The following is a 23,907-nucleotide window of genomic DNA, read 5'->3' on the forward strand; positions in this document are numbered from 1 at the left end:
TGGCAACGGGGCAACATGATCATCTCATGCCTGGGGGAGCATCCAGGGACAAGGAGTCTGCAAAGTGCCAGGCACTACGTTAGTGCAAGGGATGTTTTTAGCAGGCAGAAGATGGGTTCGGAACAGCAGCATAAGATTTAATTCCATATAAATTGGTGCAGCCACTATGAAAAACAGTATAATGTTCCTTAAAAAATTAAAAATAAAATTACCAAATGATTGAGGAATCCCATTCCTGGGCATATATCCAGAGAAAACTCTAATTTGAAAAGACACATGTGCCCCAATGTTCACAGAAGCACTGTTTACAATAGCCAAGACATGGGAGCAACCAAAATGTCCATCCACAGATAACTGGATAAAGAAGATGCGGTATATCCGTACAATGGAATACTACTCGGTCATAAAAAAGAATGAAATAATGCCATTTGCAGCAACATGGATGGACCTAGAGATTACCGTACTACGTGAAGTCAGACAGAGACAGATAAATACCATATAATATCACTTACATGTGAAATCTTAAAAAAGATACAAATGAGCTTATTTACAAAACAGAAACAGACTCACAGATAGAGAAAACAAGCTTAATGTTACCAAAGGGGAAATGGGGGAGTAATAAATTAGAAGTATGGGATTAACAGATACAAACTACTATATGTAAAATAGATAAACAGCAAGGTCCTACTTTATAGCACAGGAAACTATATTCAATATCTTGTAATAGCTCATAATGGAAAAGAATCTGAAAGAGTGTATATATATGTATATAATTGGATCCCTTTGCCATATGCCAGAAACTAATGCAGCATTGTAAAATCAAGTATCTTTCAATTAAAAAAAATCTAATTTCATTCACAAGCATCAGGTTAAGTTGGGAAATTCATGCAAGCTGGAGTGCACTGGAGACATACTTCAACTTCAAGTTTGGAATTAGGAGCCAAATGTGTCTTGGTATCACAGTAACAGTAGGTACAGGGGGTCTGACATGGACTGGAACCTCACATCCACAGAGAACTAGCCGCCTTCTTTCTAAGATTGCCTACTGAAAATTCCATGGCAAATTGGCTTTGGGACAAAAGGAAAAGGACGGTTTAGGCAAACACACCTCCTCTGTCAAGCTTTCTACTTCTCAGTCACAGCCCCACATTATGAAGACACCTCACAACTCCTCCAGCGCCTTCAAATGTCCTGCTCACCCACGCTCTGCAAATGCTCCCGTGGAGCTGCTTTGCCTCAAATATGCCTCCTTGTCCCCTTATCAGAGCTCAGTTCTCACCCTGTTCATGAGGCTTCCCGCAATTCCCAGCCCCCTCCAGCTCTACCATGTCCCTCTGTGCTCAGGAACGGACTGCCACGTCCCGGTCCCTGGTTATTTTATGTCTTGGATGGCTTCTTGCCAAACCACCTCCACTGAAGCTTCCTTGATGGCAATGGACAAATCTCAGAGAGGTGGCAAGTAGGAATTCAGGACACATATTTATATGACCAGAGCAGCTAAGACAGTTCCCAAAGAGGAGTTTCCAGAATGCGCTGTCATCCAACAAACCCACTTGGATGAACAGCCATCATTAGAACGCATAAATTCCAGTTTACTAAAATAAAAAAGAAATATATTGCTTATCAACTTTGATGGAGAAATACAGCCTGGTACAATGCAGGGGTGCTGCCAGAATCCTTATTCTCAAAGATGCTTTTACACATAAAACAATGGAGGTAAAATCAGATAGTAATTATAAAGGTATCTTTGATATCTTTGCTTTTCTTTAGTTATTCTAAAAATCTATATCACCTGTCTCCATACTCAGCATTTAGATCACGGAACACTCTACAATTCTCCAAAAGAGACCTCTCTCCAAGGGTTATTTTAAAAATTCTATTCGACTATTAAATTAACTAGCCAGTAGACATTTAAATGAATGAGTAGCTAAAAATATGCACAATATAGTTTTTTAAGTAGTTAGCTTCCCTTGCCTCAATGAACATTTCCTGCACTCACTTAGACAAACCAGGCGTAGTATTTATTAGATTCTAAGGTTACAAAGAGGAGTCGCCTTTGATTTCTGCCGCTTCCAACTTTCAGCCAGGAGCGGTGGTCCTCACTAGTTTTGAAACCAGAAGCTTCATAATGTTGCAGGGGCTTTTTCCAAGTGTGGATTTCCAGGCTCCAACATAAGTAATTCAGTATCAATAGTCTGGGTTGGGTATTTAAAAAAAAAAATTCCCTAAGTAATTCAAACATGTGCTTCCACTTAAGAATCACTGGTCTGGTAGAAACGAATCTAGGTTACCTATTAATGTTACCTTAATGCTCATATTCAGGTAACAATCACCTTGAATTAGAGGCTTATGTGTGAGCCTCTGAGATCATGTTTTACGCATCTATTTTGGAAAATCTAGGCACCTCTGTGATATTTAGATGATGTCTGTATTCCTCACTCATCGTAAGTCTCTGACATTCTTGGAGACAGCTTTGACAAAGCTTTTTATATTAGCTTCACTCCTTTACTAAGACTATGAGTCTTTTGGTCTAACATCCCCTAGTAAACGATCAAAGAAGTCAATCTTTGCAGCTGCGTGTCACACATGACTACGTAATTTCTAATTATGTCACCTAATCTCCCAAAGTGAGTCACCAGCATAAGCATGTTGTTCTCAACAATATACCATTTACATGAGGAGAACCTGGCGGCTCTTTCCAGGCACGAGTGTAATTTCAGTAAGTTGTCTGCCCCCTCCCTTTGATCGTGTCTCAGGGAAAATGCTCAGAGTTCCTCATAATGAAAAGTAGTCTTGTTCAATTTAGCTTTCCTCCAACTGCAGCCGGGTGAGAGCAAGGTTGCCCTCCAGAAATCCTACAGCTAAGTGCAGGAAGCATGCTCTTTCCAAGGAGCAGAAGGAAGAATCCAAAATAAAACGGAATTCATGTTTTAGAAAAGAAGATCTTGGTGGTTTTACAGGTGTTCATTTAAGAGTTGTTGAACAGCCAGGGTGATTTCTTTGACATGGCCTCCAACTGATGGCCATTTCTAACACGTTTGTAAGGAACGCAGAGCAAATGGTCACGATTCTTTCTCCTCCTTAACAGTATGAAATCAATATACATAACATGATTCCTGACACAGACCTGGATAGAAGGACTTGTCCTCATATTCAGAATTCCAAGATCCACAGGCCAACTGGTCAGGTAAAGACAAAAACTGGCAGAGTCAGAGTTAGGATGGCATGCTGCAGAGCTGTTTGAGAGTGGACTCTTGTCACCACCTGCATTTTCTATGGTCTGTTCAAAAACTAAAAGATGGATGCCACCTAGGAGGTTGTGAAGTTGTGCCAACAAAAGCCTGGTTTAAACTAAAAGCAAGAAAGGGAACTAGAAAGAGGAGAAATATAAAAGAGGCAAATATAAAAGAAAGGAGAGAAAGAAGGAAGGAGGGAGGGAGGAAGACTGAAAAGGAAAAGCAAAGCATGAGACAGAAATGCTGCACTTAAAAGGTCCACTTCTGCTCACGACACAGCTGGGTGATTTCCCTAATGAGTCTTAAAACGGTAATGAAGGGAAACTTTCTCCAAAGATTATCCTGGGATCTGTTAACACCCCCAAGGAACTAGTCCTGATGACAAATAAAAGCTGAGTTTCCTTCTCCCTCCCCCATCCCTCCTCCCTCACGCCTCCCTCCCCCTGACTCCCGCACAGATACACACGCTCCGCCCCAGCCCACAGCCCCACACTGAGCTCATTAACACAGTAATAAAATGTTCTGCCATCATTACAGTCCTCTTAAAACACTGACTTTGCCAAACTCACTCCCTTGGTGCCAATGAGAAGTTGAAAACAACCAAAGGGGGTCCCGTCATTATCTTTGGAATGGAGTGGTCCAGGGTCAGAGCGCAGGAGCCCTGGCTCCGGGCCGTTAAATGTTTATTTTACCACTTGTCTTCTTTAATATTAACACCGAAGAGTCTTAAATGGACTTTGGAGTTAATACCTCATTGGGATTAATAGCAAACGAGATTTGCATTTCTCACTTCAGTGGTTTGGCTAAAGACCATTTTCTTTCCTGTTAAAGGGAATGCACACATGCAAATAAAAACTCTGACCGTAAATATGTGAGCAGTAGGTGCTGGAAACAGACCGCCGAGTTTTCCTATCAAGATGCGGCGGGTCATTTGGCACAAAACTATACCCCATAAAAACTGTCCACAGTCCAGGGAGTCCCCTGGCTGGCACCAGATAGGCATGAAAGTTTTAACACATCACAGCTCCAGCTCCAGCTGGAGGCCCAGGCGTCTTGCACTAACTTGGGCTTCAGGAAGGCAAACATCTCCAATTCCCACAACTCGATCCGCAGAAGCAGGGATGCGACGGCGTTATCTGTGCCGACTCTTACAGAAGGTGGGACGGAGGTTACTGCAAAGCTTAATAAGCCGGTCAGGATGCCCTTGGATTTCCGACTCAACACCTGGGGGCTGGGAAGTAAAACCTGAGAACTAAATCATCTTTTGTCAGTATCTGGCCAGAGGCAAAGGGAGAGCTTGTTGCAGGCTGCAAACTTGAACCTAGACCAAGTCCAGGGCACCATGATGCTAAAACAAGGCACACAAATACACGTACCACTGTGCACATGCAGGATGCAGTCAGACCGGAAGGTCAGGGGGAGAGTGAATGAGCACCAAATAGCTGTCACTACATCCGGGTGCTGACACAGTGGTGCCTCATTCTCTGGAGAACCTGCCTGGCCACCCCTCCCATCCCAGACCTCTTCCAAGCTCTTACTACCTCCTCTAAAAAAGCTTTCTTTGGATTTCTATGAGAAAGTCCGCATTCTCTTGTTTGCTTATCTCCTTGCTTTTAAGCTTTGTTGCTTGCAGCATTCAACTGCTTTTTGGAAAATTCACCTGTACAGAGTATCTCATTTTCTGTGGCTTCCTGAGTTAGCTATGGCCAAAAATGCTTTCAGAATTAGAGGCACAATGGCATAAAACAGCAACGATCCAAGTACTTTTACCACTTGCCACTCCGCTCAATCAGCATGTAGGCTGCACCTAGCCAGATGACTAGGAAAAGTATATAGTAAGTAATATCGTTTGCTCCAAAGGGAAAAGGAAATTGTAAAGATAATGAGACCATATTATAGGAAAAAAACACAATCAGCTTGCTTTCCCCTGAAGAGAGACTGGCTTATTCTCAACAAATCTTCCTGTCAGATAGAGCGGCCCTTAACAACGAATGACCTCCCAAGTTGGCCGATCTCTCCGTACCCCCTCTATTTATTCACTCGACAGAGAAAACTGAAAATTCAGTATCAGAACACAGGCTAAAAAAATGAACAAAAAAGTTTAGTTCAAGAGTCCTTATGTTGACATTCTACACTTTCCCAAAAGAAATATCTATTCCCAGCATAAAGGGTTACCAGCCCAGAGTACTATATTTTTGTTTAACTTTTTTCCATCCTACTACACTCCTTTCTCCATTAATATTAGACTGGATTATTTGTCCTAAATAAGACCTGAGTATCTGAACCGTGGGAGGAACTGCTAGCTGTTCACCAGCACCCACTCTCTCCAAATTCCTTTAAATAACAGGATTGGGAGTTCCTGCTGGGACCGACTGGGCCACCCAGCCTGTCCTCTGGGACTCAGGGACAGGATGTGTCATACACTTAGGAAGAATGAGCAAGTGTCCCCACTGCTGCCCTTTCCCCCTTCTCACTGGCTGACAAGCCAAAGGGATGGTGACAGTTGGGGCAGCCATTCTGAATCGAGAGATGGTGTCTGTGTGCTGAGAGCGCAGAGCTGCGCTCTCCGTCCTGGACCGTGACCTCTAGATTATAACATGAGAGAGAAGTGAACTTGTCACTTGTTTAAGCCACTGTATTTGAAGTCTCTGTATTACAACAGCTTAGGTGCACCCTGACCAACACAAGTCTCCAAAGGAATCATATTAACTGTCTCTTGTTGTACATCTCACCTCCTCTGCCCCGTGACTCGGAAGGAATCACCCTTTAGCTATTATGTAGTGTGACAAACTCACAGAACATTAACCCCATCACTTCCCCTCTCCTTTCTCTTCCTTTACAAAAGCAGGGTTGGCCATCAAAGGGATGCACCTTATAACACGGGAAGAGTGGGAGGGAATTGAACACCAGCTTAGGAAAAATAACTAATGTTATTCCTTATTACATAGGAATACACTAAATATACACATTAACAGATAGGCCGTGCTAGAGATGGATCTTAACATTTTACGTGTTCTGTTTATAGTGTCTGTTTCGCACTACAGAAGTGGATAATGGTCCACAATATCCATTCATTAATTCCAAATGAATGCCTCCTGCTTAGTGGCTCTGTACTGAAGACGAAAATGAGTAACCATGTGCTGACATGAGGGTAATGGGAGAGAACACCAGGCTGTACCAGCAGATGGTCCGAGTTCTCACCAGCTCTGTGACTTTCGGAGTGTTATGTACATCCTTCATGCCTTGGATTCCTTCTCTCTGAAATAGAGACAATAACACTACCTACTTCTTACCATGGTTGTTATGATTAAAGATCTTCACATGGGCAAAGCTTATGGTCAGTGAAGTATACAATAAGGACCCTCTGCATCATCACCACCACCATCATCATCATCGTCATCACCACCATCATCACCACCATTGTCTCAGTTTGGGTTGCTGTAACAGAGTCAAGTTGGGTGACTTAAACAATAAATTTTTCTTATAGTTCTGGAGGCTGCGAGTCTGAGACCAGGGGGTGGCAGCAGGGTAGGTTCTTGGTGAGGACCCTTCTCCGGGTTTACTTGCAGCTGCCTTTTCTCCACACCCTCACATGATGGAGAGAAAGCGCTGATCCCTTCATCTCCTTATGAGGGCACTAATCTTATAATGAGGGCTGCACCCTCATGACCTACACTAACCCTAATTACCTCCCACCTAAAGCTCCACTTCCAAATAGCATTTATAGGGGATGAGGGTTTCAACGTATGAATTTGGGAGGGACACAAACATTCAGTCCATAGCAACCAGTATCACCATCATCATCATCACCATCATCACTACCATCAGCAGCAGCATCGACAACCAACGTGTATTTAACACTAGGTTCTGAATGAAACTTGGACTCGTGTGGGTCTGAGGAAAAGGCTCTGGGAAAGTGTGTCCCCTGAGAAAACAGCAGAGCCAAGATGCAAGCAAGAAGGTCATTTATAGAGTCTCCTCACTCAGCCTCTCTCATGTCAAAGCTTTGAAATAAAATTTTATTTAATTATTACTACTTTTAAAAATTATTGTTAGAATTTGAAAATGATGCCCAAATGAAAGTACATTTGTAATAAGGTGACTTGTATTATGTGCCATTTTGAATCATTCATGCCAGGTTATACTTTAAAGTGCTAGGCTCCAGGCTTTACTTAAAGTTGTAAAAAAAAAAATATATATATATATATAGCCATAATTCATAGGATTAAAAGACTTTTTTAAGTATAACCAGCAATTTATACAAGACACTGGTTAATACAATGGTATAAAATATTCAAATTATAAAATCCTTTTTGGAAGCAAAATCTACAACTAAGCCTGTCAAATCTCTCCAAGAGCCTACTTTTGGCAGCAAGCAATCACCCTTTAGCAAAAAAAGAAAATTCTCATTGCATATGAAAACCACATCCGAATTGGACATGCTTTTTACTAGCCAGTTCCTGAATACCCATTGGTGGAACATGAAAATTAATCTGTGCTTTCCTTTGAAATTCTGTTGGCTCACATAGAATGCACAACTGAAATTCCCCATTTATTTAATCTCTTTTTCAGCGTCTATTGGATCACCTTTTTATAATCAGTTAGAATTGTATCACTTAATCTTCCATTAGTACAATTTCAACTCATCAAATACTAGTAAATCAATTGCTAAATTACTACAGAACTCATATACAATTGCCCACCACATCCAACCATTACTACCTAAAGAATGCATCCTGATTAATGGCATTACTACAAATGCCAAAATAATTAATCACTTCTCTGTGCTGATGTGAGGGTAATGGGAGATTATAAATGCCCAGCTAATTGGGCTGAAGATGACTTTGTAACGTTAGGGAGTCAGGGAATCAGGCCTTCAGAGGCGCTAACACGAAAAATGTTGATTGACATGTTTACCTTCTTGGCTGCTGTGGACACGATCTTCAACTGCCTTTGTTCTATTACATCTCTTTGCTCTGCTTCGATTTAAAAATCCCACATTTAAGTGGCCACCAACAAGACTATCTGGTAATTTCAAGGTCATATGGAAAACGTTACCTGAATTTACAAGTGTTTGGTGAGATTTCTAATTTGAAATGCATTTGCTTCTTGAATGATGCATAACAACGTTATGTTTCAGTGCTAGCATTTATTGCACTAAAAATAGAACTAGCCAGTGTATTTCAATGAAGCCCCAATGATGCACCATGATTTGAGCACAAAAACATTGGGAGGTACGGGGAGGTTGACTCAGATTCAGCCTGTCTGGTTGGGCTATTTCTAGCTCATTTTAGCATCCTCATCACAAGAACAGTCACACCCTCAGCCCTCAGGATGCTTGGAGGCAGCCTTACCTCCCTGCTCCACTTTCTGGAGCTCCAGAAGGTCTCCACCTCTAGGCCCCTCTTCTATCTGGCTCACAAACACCTGGAATCAGCATTACCTGCAGAGTTTATTTAATAAACTGTTATTTCGGCTCTACCCTGACCCAGTGAATCAGAATCTCTGGGGATGTGGTCAAAGATGCCTGTGGGTTTACCAACTCCCCAGGATGTCTGACTGCCAGATATGGAAGCTACTGTCTTAAAAATGACCTCTTGGGAGGGGGGGTGGGTGTAGCTCAGTGGTAGAGCATATGCTTATTAGCATGCACAATGTCCTGGGTTCATTAAGAAAAGTAAATACATACATACATACATACATACATACATACATACATACACTGGAGACAAAAAAAGAAAGATTATAAACTCAAGGTCTTTAAACAAAATTAATTAATTAAAAAAGAATGACTGCTTTAAAGCCCAGTTAAAAATACATGTACTTCAATAAGGACCCCTGGGATCGAAATGTGGCCTCCACAGCCCAGCACATGAGGTCATCTGACCTAGCTTACCTCCCCACCACATCTCCACCTCTCTCACCCTTGCTCCCTTAGCTCCAGCTTCATGGACTAGTTGCCGTTGTTCTGATATGATGCCTTCTCTCCAGCTACAGGGCCTTTGCACATGCAGTTCCAGCTTTCCGTCTGGAATGGTTTCCCCACTGCCTAGTTAATACCTCACCCTAGTCATCTTTCTTCAAGGTAGTGATCCCCACGGCCCCGAGGTTATGTCAGATTTTTATTATCAACTACAGTCATGGCACAGTGTGCTCATCACAGTTGTCACTTTTCCGTAGAATTATTTCTTTATTACCTGCCACCCCATTAACACATAAAATTCATGAGGGCAGAGACTTTTGTTTGTTTTATTCATTGCTCTGTGGCCAGTGCCAAGCAGGGACCTGAGTAGGTGCTGAGTGAATATTTAGGGGAGAAAGGAAGGGAGGAGAGGAGGGCAAGTGAGCTGAGTGTGGTGCCCGCAAACACTGGATAGAAGAGGGACAAAGTAGCAGAAAGAAACAGAGGACCCAGGAAGGAAAGCTGGTAGTGCGGGGGAGGCGGGGGACCAGCTTCCCTGGTCTCCTGCCCTAGCTGCCAGCCTCAGTGGACGCAGCTCCGACCACAGAGCTAGGCGGCATTCACCCCCGCCGGGAGCTGCCTAACACAGAGCCCCAAACCAATTTAGGTGGCAAGACTCATTATAAACCATGCCTTGCTCCAGACCACAAACAACACCACCAGTCCAGCCTCGGGGGCTTGCTAAGAAAGAATGAATTACAAGTTGTCCTTGTTCCCAATCAACTCTCTCCCGAAATTAAATTCTTTAGTGCAATGTGACCATCCACTCAGTGGGCTGAATTAGGTTTCCTTTATCTGTCCCAGGACAGATTTCATTTATGCTTCAGTCTTTACAAAAGTTCTGGGAATACTATCTGATCATCGACTCTTTCTGTAGCTGTCAACGTAGCAAATTAAAAATCGTCTCCTTTACAAACTTTACTGCTCAAAATCCCCATCTGACTCTGTCTAAACAGCCTGCCTTCACCACTGGAAAATCTAACCACAATCCCAGTGTGTACGAGGTTCAAAACAAAAGAAAACAAAACGAAACTTTATTCATCTGTTCACATCGGAAACGAAGAAGGAATGATTGAACAGGCCCAGTGGGGCTCCGTTTTCTCTACCTGCCATTTCTAATGCTAATTGTAGGCTCGCCTGGTTAAGGGTCTGCCTGCCACCTCCGGAGAAGACGGGGCTCCCAGTGTGAAATTCGAGCTTTGGATTCAAGGTTGTTTGTAGAAGCCAGTCACACTTTCATATTCTAAAGGAAATGCTTCTTAAAATACAGCTATCACCTTAATACAAAATTCATTCATTCATTTGCTGGTTGTTTCTGATTCGTGAATATTACATACAATATTCTCCATATAAATACTAGCTTTATTTCCAACTCGAAAAACACCATTTCTTTCCAAACTAATTGCTCAGTGTTGTGTACCCCTACATGTTCCCTCTCACATGCACCAAGCGTACCTTTTCGTACTTATCCGCCTATCAAGTCCTTTAAATCACGTAAGTGCAACATATCTTTGCATCTCTGTATGTGTGAATCTATGTACAGATATGCACCTGTGTGGGTGCGTATGCACAAAGGAGCATCCGTGTGTGTGCACATGCAACTATCTGTGTCTGTTCATACACAAGTGCACCTCTGTGCACATCTGTGTGTGATGGATGGACAGAGAGGTGTGTGCCTCTACATACCTCAACAATGTATTCTCTAAAAGAAGATCAGATACACAAAATTTAAAACAAGCCCAAACCAAATGTCTCCGAGGGCCATCATTCTCTTGCAGGAGATCGGTCTAGTTAAATTTCCAGTTCAGCTGATTTTGACCCTTTATTTTCACCACCAAAAGCTACTCTGCAGTTCTCATCATGCTATCCACCACCACTGTCACGACCTGCTCTTCTGCTGAAAAACTTAGGTCACCACTGCCTACAAGCCAAATGCAAACTCCTTAACACAGTATGCAGCCCCCTTCGTAGTCTAGCTTCTGCATCCCGTCCTTCCTAATTTTTCACGGTTTATTGACATCTGCTGCTCCAGCCAGACTGGTCTGTTACTTAGAAGCACATGCATCCTTCCTCCCACATCACTGCTCACACCTCTCCTCTCATCCTGAATGTCTTTCCCTCTCACACCAACTCTGTATCTCAAGGCCAAGCTCAAGATATACCTCAAGTCCAAAGCTGAACTTTCCCCAACTTGGTGATTACTCTTCCATTCTGAATTCATGCAGCCCTTACACTGACTGTGTCATTCATTTGATATTCAATATACACTCCTTTGTCATTTACCACTTTATGTGCAACAGCATCTCAAGATCATTAATACCCAAGAGGAGAAACAATTACTTATGAATATTTACAATCTTCCTCTTACTTCCACTTCCAATGGGGGAGGACTCTTACTTCTTGGGTCAGTTCCCAGGCAAGCTCTTTGTTGTGGAGAACCTAGGTAATGGGTCAGACAGAGAGAAGAACTAAAAACAACAGAGGCTACACTGACATGCAAAATAAAAGGCGGAAATAACAGGAAGAGAAAGGGAGGAAAAACTTCAAAGGCTGGGTGTTGGGATGAGATTTGGGGGAGCAGACGTTGAGAGTGGGAGAGAGAATTTCACAAAGTAACTGCCAAATACATGGAGACTATTAAGAGAGCAGTGAGGAGGAGGTAAGACTGATCAGCTTTCTGCTGAACAAGAGAAATGCATTTTCCCTACTTCTTTTCATTTTCCCTCCAAAAAAAAAAAAAAGAAGAAGAAGATTTTAAGTGATTGTGATTCATTTTTTGGCTACTGGACTGTGTTTATTTGAATGTGACTTTATGAACGAGACTGAGCCACAGGATGACAACATGTATCTGGGTTACATACGAAGCATGGAGCATGCCCTGCTTGTCTGGAGGCTAAAACCCCTCAAAGTCAGGAGTTGGGATCTTCCATTTCTTTGTATCCTCAGTCCTGAACACAGCGTCCTATGCACAGTGATTAATCAGTAAATGGTTGTGGATGATAAACGAGGCTATGCGTGGATAAGCAGGTGACGTAAATCCTGTCTTTTAACATGGTAGTGTTCCAGAGGCTGTCATCTGTTACTAGTGATGCAGCCAAACAGTATTTGTCAGTGTATTCTTTAAGGAGCTTTTCCATTTGTCTACCAAGCAAATATAACTTTTGTAGGTCAAATTCACAATTAGGGCATTAAAGCAGGACAGCCAAGAGAGCACTGTGCTTGTTAAGGATGCATGCGAACACCAAAAATATCATGGCATTCAGAACCCAAATGTCAGAGAGAGCATTAGAGAGGAGAAAGCAAGAGTATCTCTTTGAAATGCAGTCCTAATTATTTATATTCCTCGCCAAAAACTGGACAACTTTCTCCAGCTGACATGCCTTACTTGAGTCAATTTACTTGCTACTCTCAGTTTTATACCCAAGATCTTGGTGAAAAACAATTACAATTACCATGACTTTTGTGTCAAAATCAAATGATCATCTCTAAAGCATCCCTGGTAGGTTTTCAAAATATTTGTCTCTTCTGGCAAACCCTTTGCTCCATTCTCATGGAATAATTCGACCTCATGAAAAAGTCTAAGATATGACTGGGACATTGTGCTGTAGACCAGAAATTGACACATTGTAACTGATTGTACTTCAATTAAAAAAAAAAAAAAGTCCATGATAAAAGAAACTTAACAATCTATCTTCAGGATACTACAGCGGGAAAGCAAAATAATGTAAGAGAAGAAGATGGAAACAGAATTGAGGTTGTAGTCTTCTGGAATACAGATGTTCTTTGCATAACATTAAAATGGGAGAAGTGTCACGTGAACACGACAAGGTGACAAGGACCATGAGGACAGCAACCACGTGTTCATTATCCATCCTCCTCTTGCCATTTTACTTCCGCTCTGATGTGCAAACTCAATGATACAATGAAACCACCACATTCATCATTACTTGGAGGTGTAAGCGCAATATTGTAATTAAACCACTTTAAATATCTTCAGCTTAAAGAGATTTTTACTATCCTGTTTTTCTGGAAACTGTTAATGACCACTCTTCTCCTCAAGGAGATCCCTTAATGTTTCAGATTGTTAAGGATGTCTCTAAGACATATAAGTAAATTTCAAATTGGATCTAGCTAAAAGCCTCTGCCCAAACGTTGATGGAAGGGGAGGAAGGCACACTTCCAAAGATAAACGGGCTATCATGAGTGAAAACTGGAAGACAGTTAAGGACAAATTGATAATATATTTTAATTTGTCATTAAAATGTTCAAACACATTGATCCAGTAAATTCCACACCTGGGAATTTACCTAGGAATTCAACCCAAATAGATCACCAGAGAAGATACAAAGATGAGATTACCAAGACGTTTGAAATTCTGTCTAAAGAGGCAAAAGAAAGGAAGGAAGGGAGGAGATAACTGCTTAACAATAGCATATGGATTAAATAAATCATGGTGCATTGATTCAGGGGAAAAATACACCATCATTAAGAAGAATACAAAGTTTTATTTATTAATGGAAAAAATGTCAGTGATATAGTGAGAGAAAAAAGCAAATAACCAGACACCACACGAATGTGTTCTTCTTTCCAAAGAAGCACGTGTGTACACGCACACACTGTCAAACGAAGAAATGTGTCTGGAAGGAAACACTGCAAAGTGCACAGTACACACTGATGCTCAGCGGAGGGATGGAGAATTACAGAAAGTACATCTCAGTCATTCTTATTTCTTGTATATATTACTTTTATGAGAAGAAATAGACAATAGAGCCTTTTTTATTTTCCGAAGGAGAGTAAATTGGAAAATCACCATCTGGTAAGAGAAAACCATATTCCCTTGGGTTTATGTATTTAGCCTTGATGATCTCTCTCTCCTTCTCCTTCCCTCTCTCTCTCTCTCTCTCCCCCTCTCCCTCTCTCCCTTCTCTTCCCCTTAGAAAGAAGAAACAGAAGAAAAGCTATGGAGGAGCAGGACACTGGCTGTAAAACAGGCAGTTAAAGAATTTGCTTTTTCAGTTGAAATCTGCACTGACAGAAACTAAGAAAAGCTTTCAAAGGTAAACTGGCAAAGCCCGGAGAAGGTTTGTCTCTAAGTTAAAAGAAGCAGGGAAAGTTTCTTCAATTTTGAGCAAATTTTGTGGATCAGATTGGGGTTAGAATTCACTAGCTTGGTTAAGTAACAAGGTACTTACTTCTTTCCAGAGTTAACAAGGAATTCTTAAACATACAAAAATAAGTTTCTTTCTTAACTTTTCAAAATGAATCTATACATAAAATGCACTAGATTTATTTTTTAAATAAGGGACTGAGGGCGAGGGAGAGAAAATAAGGCAGAATGGGGCGGGGGAGAAAGGGAGGATTTGTGGTCACACAGACACACCTTCAGTTTGCTTCCAGAAACCCAGCACACCTCTCAGCATAATGCACGAGGCCCACATAACAGGAGAATTACCTGCAGCCTCTTTGTTCTCCTTTTTTATTTCTTTCTTTTTATTGAGGTATAATTGACATATAACATTATGTCAGTTTCATGGATGCAACAAGATAATTTGTTATTTGTACATACTGCAGAATGGTCACCACAGTCTAGTTAACATCCATCACCATACGTAGTTATAAACTTTTTTCTGATAAGAAATTTTAAGATCTCCTTCTTAGCAACTTTCAAATAGGCAAGATAGTATTATTAACTTCAGTCGCCACACTGTCCACTACATCCCCAGGGCTGACTTCTTCCATTTCACACTCCCCCTCACACCCTACCCCCCATCTCTGGCCACCAGCAATCTATTCTCTGTAGACCAGCCATCTGTCTGTCTACAAAGCCTGGCTCCAGGGACTGTCTTGAAGGGTAGAAAAAGTTATCTCATTAATCTTAGATCACCTGCCCCAGTTCCACCACAACCTGGCCAACCAATGCTCAGTGGGGCCTGGTGAACATTAGACTGTCAACTCTAGGGACCATGTGTGTTTAGAATGAAAAAAAAATTTTTAATAGTGCCTGGTTTATCACCACAATCAATAGGCACCAATAAATAAATGATGCTGACCATGACAATATTTAGGAAGACAGCCGAGCACTGAAGTTCAAACTAACAACCAAAAATTCCTAATATTAATTATCAATAACAGAAAAATCAAAAAGAATAATCTTGACTGATAATAACATTGAAATGTGGTTTCAATTTAAGTAAAACTTATTTTGAACAGAAATCTCCCCACTGGGCAGATATGGCTAAAATAATTTTATCTAAATTATGCCATTTGGGACATCCTTACTTATACTCTGCTTTTGCTCTTTTCCAACTCCTGACTTTTATTTGAACATTCACAAGTTTTTCCCCCCTGTTGCAGGGAGTTCAATAGACATATTCAACTGTGGTTTTAAGATGACCATGAAAAGGTGAAATATTTGCATTTCCTTTGTTAAATTTTAAGCTTTTAGTGAAAGAAGATGTTAATGATTCTATAGCTGGTGTCCTTTCCCAACTTTCTTTGACTATTTTACCCGTGGCTCCCCAGGCACGAGATCTTAGAGGACAAAGTGCAAAATGCAGCATTCCCAAAAGAATGATGAAAAGTTTCTCTTTCTCTTTTTTCTTCATCTGATCCCCTAAAATACTTTTAATGTAACACAGAGGGGAAGTTTAAATGTCACAGAGGTGGGTTGTGAAAACTTACAAAGGATTCTTAAGATTGACACTTAGAACTGGAAATTTTCCTCACATGGCATCTACTTAGCAGAATAACTGTTACATGTGAACAAAATGTAATCCCTCGGTTGACCATGGGATCATCATGGTGCAAGGAGCTATGACATGGTCCCTTCTCTCTAGGAATTTATAGGCTAATTAAAGATATAAAATCAGCATACAAAAAAATCGAAGAGAATAGGGAATATTCTGACCCCGAGTTGTGTGATGCTGGCTGCAAAAGTGATTGTCAAAGGAGGTGGTGAGACTTAAGTGCCTGCAAAGCAAGGATTTAATAATGGAGTTGTTCGAAGGGGAAGGAGACAGGGCTGGGGGAAATGATACTAGCTATACAGAGTGAGAAACAAGGGGGAGACTTCCAGGGTTGGGGTTAGAGGAACGTCTGGAAAGGGTGACCAGCAATTTAAACCACAAGATTCAGAAGGGGGAAAAGACAGCCCCACCCAAAATGGCTGGAAGACTTACATATAAGGCATGACACCACGAAACTCCTAGACAAGAACATAGGCAAAACATTTCCTGACATAAATCATAGCAGTATTTTCTCAGATCAGTCTCCCAAGGGAAAAGAAATAAAAGCAAAAATAAACAAGTGGGACCTAATCAAACTTACAAGCTTTTGCACAGCAAGGAAACCATCAACAAAACAAAAAGACACCCTACAGACTAGGAGAACATATTTGCAAGGGATGCAACTGACAAAAGCTTAATTTCTAAAATATACAGTTCATATAACTCAATATCAAAAAAAAACCCCAACCCAGTCAAAAATGGGCAGAAGACCTAAATAGACATTTCTCCAATGAGGACATCCAGACGGCCAAAAGGCACACGAAAAGATGCTCCACATTGCTAACTATGAGAGAAATGCAAATCAAAACCACAATGGGGTATCACCTCATAGCAGTCAGAATGGCCATCATCAAAAAGTCTACAAATAGTAAACGCTGGAGAGGGTGTGGAGAGAAGGGAGCCCTCCTACACCGTTGTTGAGAATGTCATTTGGTGTAGCCACTATGCAAAATAGAATGGAGGTTCCTTAAGAAATTAAAAATAAACTTACCATATGATCCAGAAAGCCCACTCCTGGGCATATACCCAGAAAAGACAAAAACTCTAATAAAAGATACATGTACCTGAATTATGTTCACAGCAGCACTATTTACAGTAGCCAAGACATGGAAGCAACCTAAGTGTCCATCAACAGATAAATTAATTAAGAAGATGTAGTATATATGTGCAATGGACTATTACTCAGCCATAAAGAAGAATAAAATATTGCCATTTGCAGCAACATGAATAGACCTAGAGATTATCAAACTAAGTGAATGAGTGAAGTAAGTCAGACAAAGACAAATATTATACGATATCACTTATACGTGGAATCTAAAGAACAATACAAATGAACTTATTTACAAAACAGAAACAGACAACAGACACAGAAAACAAAATTATGGTTGCCAAAGGGGAACGGAGGAGGAGGGATAAATTAGGAGTGTGGGATTAACAGATACTCACAACTATATATAAAATAGATAAAAAGGGTTTACTGCATGGCACAGGAAACTACAGTCAATATCTTTTAATAACCTATAATGGAAAAGAATCTGAAAAAGGATATATACATATATTTGTAGGTATAACTGAATCACTTTGCTGTACACCTGAAACTAGCACAATACTGTAAATTAACTACACTTTCATAATTTTTTTTTTAAAGCAGGGTTTCTCTGAGCAAGTAGGTAACAAGAAGAATCGGTAAAGCCAACACGCTGGATTTTTTGATCAGAAGGAGATTTAATGATGAGGCTATTCCGGGCGGTCTGTGTGTTTGTAGGCACTGAAACGAGTTTCAGGAGATTTGGGACTCCATGTAGAGTTGAATCTTTAACTGGTTGTTTTCTCCTATACAGCTCCAAGCAGGGAGAGTTACAATGAGGTCTTGAGGGATAGATTTGGCCACCTGAGTCATGGAGAGGATGGGAGGACGAGGGAGGTCCAGGCGGGGGTGGGACAGGTAGTGGGTGGACAGAACAGAGGTCCACCGTGTGAGCTGAGGGGCCATCTGCCTACGGGCAGGTGATGAGAGGATAAAAGCCTAGAGGAGTCCAATGAGGCTTTCACCCTAAGGGAATGGTGACCTCCAGCAGCTTTCCAACATCCCTGAGATCGTCCATCACAGCAACGACTCCAAGTAACCGCATGTAAAACCAAAACAAAAAATGATCTTCCTTAAGACAGGCAAACCACAACTGCATTTCACAGCAATTCCACCTCAACAGTGAATCTTTCCTACTCGGGAAACCGGACCACTGGGTGAACGGATCCTCAGGTAGCTACTGAGGACCTCGGATGCCTCCTTTGGAGCAGATGATGCTTAGAAAAAAGGTTGAGTTAGTTCTTTACCCCAAAACACTGCATAAAGCAAATCACATATCTGGAAGAGACATATTTAGGGAAAAACAGAAGGGATAATTAAGAAGAGGGCAGAAAAGTCAAAACTAGGTGACAGCACAGGAGGAAAGAGGTTGGTGGCCTGAGGCACAGAGGGAAGAGCTACACGTGGTGTAAACTGTTACATCATCTCTTTCTATGAAAGTGTAAATATTCATAAGGCAATGGTAATGAAGGAAAACTGAAAAATTAAATGGCGTAGTGCTGAAATAGGTCAAATATAAATAGATTATCATCTGGAATGTGTAGAATATTAAAATCAGGTTCCTGGCAATAAACTTTATTTAAAAGAACATATATGTAAAGTTGAGGATGGCAACCAAGTTTGTTTCTCAAAGACACGGAGGGGCTCCTCTGTTGCAGGAAATACTAAAATACCTTGTGCCCTCAGTTACATACTTGGAAGCGACGGAGAGTGAGGGGGAGAGAGGAGACAGTCAATTTCTGAGAAGGCTTCCAGTTTCTTTCTAAGAAGGCACAGCAGTGACTAAACACAGCAGCACAATTCTGGAACTTTCCTCTCCCTGCGGCTCGGAGGTCTTCTCCCACCTGCACTGGCCTCCCTTTTTTCATCTGCTGGATGAACCCCGTTGTCGTCGTCAAAAATCGTCTTTAGGTTCTTAGCTAAAATGTCCTCATGTCCGGTATTGTAAAAAAGTAATTATTTTAAGAAGCTGATTTTGAAAAAAAAATTAAAGTCTCAAAAAGAGAGTTAAACACAAATCAACCTAGTAAGCATAAGGCTTCCACAATGATTACAAAAGAGAAGCCTTGTTTCTTTTTTTCCCCCAGGGTGGGGAAGGAGGTAATTCGGTTGGTTTGTTTGTTTGTTTTTCTAATGGAGGTGCTAGGAACTGAGCCCAGGACCTCAGGCATGCTAAGCATGTTCTCTACCACTAAGCTATATGTTCCCCCCAGAAATCTTGTTTCTTTAAGATAAAAAGATTTTGTAAAAGGAGCTGGCAGTGTGTAAGTGTCACCAATTTATCATCACGAGGAAGCCAGACACTGTCCCTCAGAAGGAGCTTGTGAAACAAGACAGCTATCTTTAAAAAGAGTAACACGGGGCAGGGCACAGCTCGGTGGTAGGGCACATGCTTCGCACGCACACTGTCCTGGGTTCCATCCCCACTACCTCCATTTAAAAGAGAAAAAGTTCTCAGCACAGGAAAAAGAGTAACATTAAAAGATGGTGAGCCTGTCCCAAAGCCACATGAAACAGAAAGCTCTAGTTAGGAAATTTTAAAAGAGATCATCAGATCACAGATTTTCAAAATGGAAAACTAGTGATTTTCAGAAATAAAGGATCAAAATCCTTGTTTCCTCATTATAACCTGAAGTATAATTTCTGAGAAGGAATTCCTTCATTTAGTTATGAATATATCAAATTAACTTTTTGGAAATTATTCCTCTAAGGAACAATATATTCCAATCAAAGAGACATGTTTTTCCATGAAGTTTTTTGTTAGCAAAATGAACACAAATTCTGCTGGAGTTCATAAAATTTCTTGTATCTCAGAAGAATAAATTAACATTACTGCTGGAAAAATCTTTCTCTATTAATCTTCATCCCTACTCCCAATATTAGTCTAAAGTCACAGCTATGTTACAACCAAAAGTAGTACAAAAGGTAAGATAACATTTCAAATGTATATCTTCTGGTAACATTAACGACATTTTAAAGAGTAGTGACAGTAGTGACAGATGTGGAAGCAAATAATAGTAACTCGTAATGTATTGGGCAATAAAATTTAGATTTAACTGTTGACAATACTTTGTCACACAATTTCTAACTAATAGTCTAGTATCCATATTAATAGTGAAAAACTGGTCCAAAGTTGTATACTGTCCCCCCTTTTCCCAGCATGTCCATTTCCCAAGCTGATTTTGCCTCATCTCTCCGACCAATAAAACCCCTGCCTCCCCCAGTTGGATTTCCAAAGATTGGGACATGACATTATCATCAGAGAAGGACCAAATATAAAACACAATATAAATTACACAGAAGTAGGCATTTCATTTTACCAGTTTATCTTCATTATGATACTTGCATCAAACACAAATCTTGGAGAATGTCTTAATGTTTCCATTAAATTTAGCAAAATATTTAGTGGACCACAGAAAAAAATAGTGACAGTAACCAAAATCATTCCTAACATGTGTAATTTATTCTTTCACATCCACTTTCGTTAAATCCTTCCAACATCCCTGAGAGACAGAGGCTGCCCCTACCCCATAACCCACCCCCTGTCCTCCAGGTGCGGACTGATGGGATATGTGATTGGCAGAAGAAGGTATTCACAGCAGGATGCAGTAGGCCACTTGGGTGCATTGGATTGGGATGGGCACAGTCTAGACTTGAGCTTGTGTCTTTGAGTTGAGGCTGCATGATGGAAGCAAGGTGGAATAAAGAAGGTGATGATATCAACCTGCTAAGGGGCCAGAGTTACGAGTCCCAGTCCCAAAGGCACTCGACACGGGGTGAGGGATGAAGACAAATGTCAGGGCACAGTCTGAATACTAAACCAGGGAACGTCCTCTGGAAACTGCACAAGTGAGCCCTTGAGGGGAGCAGGAGATGGAGGGGGCAGGAGGGGGCAGGGAAGCACACTTTTCTAAAGGTTATTTCTCCTCCAGGGCAGAGAAATCTGAAAACAGCTCATTGGACACACGGTAGTTGAGAGAAGGTTAAATTAGAGACTTAAATTAGAGACTTAACCATGTTTCGAAAAAGTGAAAACTCAGAAGTGACCTGTGGAGGAGGGGCGGTGGGTGTGGGGAAGAGAGACTTCAAAGTGCATTATAAGCCCCTTCCCTGCAAGTTTATTCTGAGTCACAGGCTCAGAAGTGGTAAATTGCTTGCTAAGGTACTGAGTCCAGGACCCTGGGTCAGGCCAAGATCAAGCAGAAACCAAGGCTCTTCTTAGACACCAGCATTCCATGCCTCGAGTCGCCCACAACTCCTGGAGAAAAAGGACTGAAGAGGCAAAAATGAAGCCAAGGTTCAGAGCGTGAAATGCCAAAGATCAGACACCGATGTCGCTCTGGCCAGGGCTGGGGTACAGCTTCCAGGTTCCAGAGCCCACACTTTTTCCATTTTGACCCACACTGGAAATACTATCTTAGAAGGCAATTTTGATTATAAGCCAAATCTCACCTAAAATGGAGGGAATTCAGTTGATGGCTAGAATTCAGATTATCTGGGCAAAATTCCTTCTATACTCTCTAAACACCAAGCCCAGGTGGGGTTGAATCAGATGCAGTTTTGGATACAGGATCTGCATAACTCACCGATGAAGTGATTGTGCCCCAAGGCGAGCATCTCCTCCAAGAGGACGAGGCCCCCGGGGGCCTGGAGGAGGGTCACGCTGCGGCCATCAATGAGGGAGCACTGCTGAAACCCCGTGGTCGTGACCTTCCACAGCAAAATCAGCGAGGCTGCGGCATCTTGCCGAATTCTGAAAACAGGGATAAAGTAAACAGAAAGCCTCTTACAAAAAAAAATCATCTTAGGATGAATCAGGCCATCAAATGAAACACAGAAATACAGACAACACGTACATCCACAAAGGTAATGAGAAATGGATGAAATGATCTTCCAAACAGGTGCCTGCTCAGAGCGGGCATTCCCCCAACTTGTTGGAAATGCCTCTCTCCCCACTTGATCAAAAATACACCACAAAATCACTAACAGATAACTCATCTGTGTGCAACCATGTTAATCAATAATAAAAGGGTATATTGAGTTTAGAGACGACTCCTTCCATGTTTATACATATAAAGAGTCCTGTTTGAATTTATTATAAATGTGTGTACATCCCAAAACCACTGAGTTGTGCTGCTAAAATGAGTCAAAGTGTGTCTCCTCCCATGCTTCAGGCTTCCCCCTGTTTTTTTCTTGTTCTCCGGATAAAATTCAAAGAATGAGATGCCACAGAAGACTCGTCCACCTCAGCCTCACCTCCCTCTCAGCCTCAAACCTCGCAGCTCCATCCTTGCTACCCGGTGCCCCTGCAACAAAGAGCTACTGTCGCTGCCCAGGTCAGGCGCTGTCCTGACTCTCAGCCTTTGCCTCCTCCTCCACCAGGGAGATGCGTCATTTTCCAAGGCTTAACCCACTATCACCTTTCCTCTGAGATCTCCCCTGAGCATCTTCCCAGCATCCGGCAGCTGCCCGCCCATCCTCTGTGCCGCTGGGGAAATGCGTGTCAGTGCTCAGAGCTGCGCGCAGCACAGAGCTCCTGGCTTGCAGCAGGGGGCTCGATAAAGGGCTGATAAATGATCAAACTCACGAATAAGGAAAATGAAGGGGCTAGGAGACCTCCTAAGTGAATTCAGCACCCAGAGATCATTAAGCACTCCCATCTTACTCAGCCTGGGTCACAATCTGCTATTTCTGTCCAGCTCTGCAGCCTAAAAAAGTCTTGAGGAATTTCAAGTTTGTTGAAAGGGGGAAAAAATAAGGCATTTAAAAGGAAAGATCAGAATTATTCAGAAAGACTTAGTAAAGTAAAACAATATGACCTAGACAGGAAAAAACTGGCAGATGGTTTCATAAACATAAATGATCCTTATTTCTCTGAAATCAGCTCTGGATGGTGGGGTTTCGTCTGTAGTGCGAGCAACAAAACGCTTAGGACAGGGCTCCCCCTGCTGGTAGAACTCAAAGCTGCCTGGGATGCCACGTCTCTCCCAGGGTGGGGACTTCCTCCCGGTGTCCAGAGCTCACTGCCCATCCTGGCCCTTCCCTCCACATGAGTTCAAAGGAGGGGGCAGGGGATGCAGGGGTAATGAACAAATCCCCTCTTCCAAATATTGTCAGGGGCTGGCTCCACTGTTTAGAAGGCAAGATGGGCAAAAATGATCCTGTGTCAGTGAAGAGTGGGTCTCCAGTGCCCACCGCCCTCTGAACATGGCGCGGATGCAGCACTGGTTAACCAGGCCAGGGTCACCTGTCCCCCAGTCTTCCAAAGTGCCTGAGGACCAGACAGCAAACGCCTATTTGGTTGCATGAGGGGTTGGGTGGGGAGTGGTAGTTAATAGCAACAGAGGAGGGTCAATAGTGGGAGCCGCTGTGTCTGGGGTGCTGCCTCCACCCCCACTCCCCAGCAACTCACCGACTCACAGCACCTGGTGCCCCACAGGTGCCCAGTCAGCACTGCTTCCCTTTGCATCCTCCAATCCCCACCAGTGACAGCGGGCAATTATGTAATTTGAAGGAGCTTACATTTAAAACAAAACAAAACACTCTCTTCTCACCTGTTTGTTTTTAAAGAGAAAATTGCAATGTTCAGATTTTCAATTTGGGGTAAGTTATGCATACGAATTTAACCAGCGGTCCACTGAAATCTTAAGAAGCCAAAGAATTTTGGAAGCAAAGGTCACGTGGGGAAGTGAAGGGTCTGGCTGCAGATCTTACCTAAGGCACCTGGATTTCTTATCTACCACGTGATCCCCCCCCCCCACCGCCCCCCGCCCCTAATCCACTTACACGTCTCCAGCCTCACTGGAATCAGCTCCTTTGAGACAGCTCCCTCTAGTG

The 23,907-nt window shown here is 42.1% G+C and overlaps 1 protein-coding gene across 3 annotated transcripts in view; it reads right to left on the reverse strand.

Moving 5' to 3' along the window:
* The window catches only part of DNER (delta/notch like EGF repeat containing), a 263,556-nt gene that overhangs the window by 124,431 nt on the left and 115,218 nt on the right, over window positions 1-23,907 (reverse strand). For all 3 annotated transcript variants that reach the window (XM_072961804.1, XM_072961805.1, XM_072961806.1), the window contains exon 4: window positions 21,657-21,823. In XM_072961804.1, the coding sequence (XP_072817905.1) occupies window positions 21,657-21,823 (167 nt within the window). The remainder of the gene's footprint in view (window positions 1-21,656; window positions 21,824-23,907) is intronic.

This window comes from Vicugna pacos, chromosome 5, assembly GCF_048564905.1.
Source record: "Vicugna pacos chromosome 5, VicPac4, whole genome shotgun sequence".
Taxonomy (NCBI): domain Eukaryota; kingdom Metazoa; phylum Chordata; class Mammalia; order Artiodactyla; family Camelidae; genus Vicugna; species Vicugna pacos.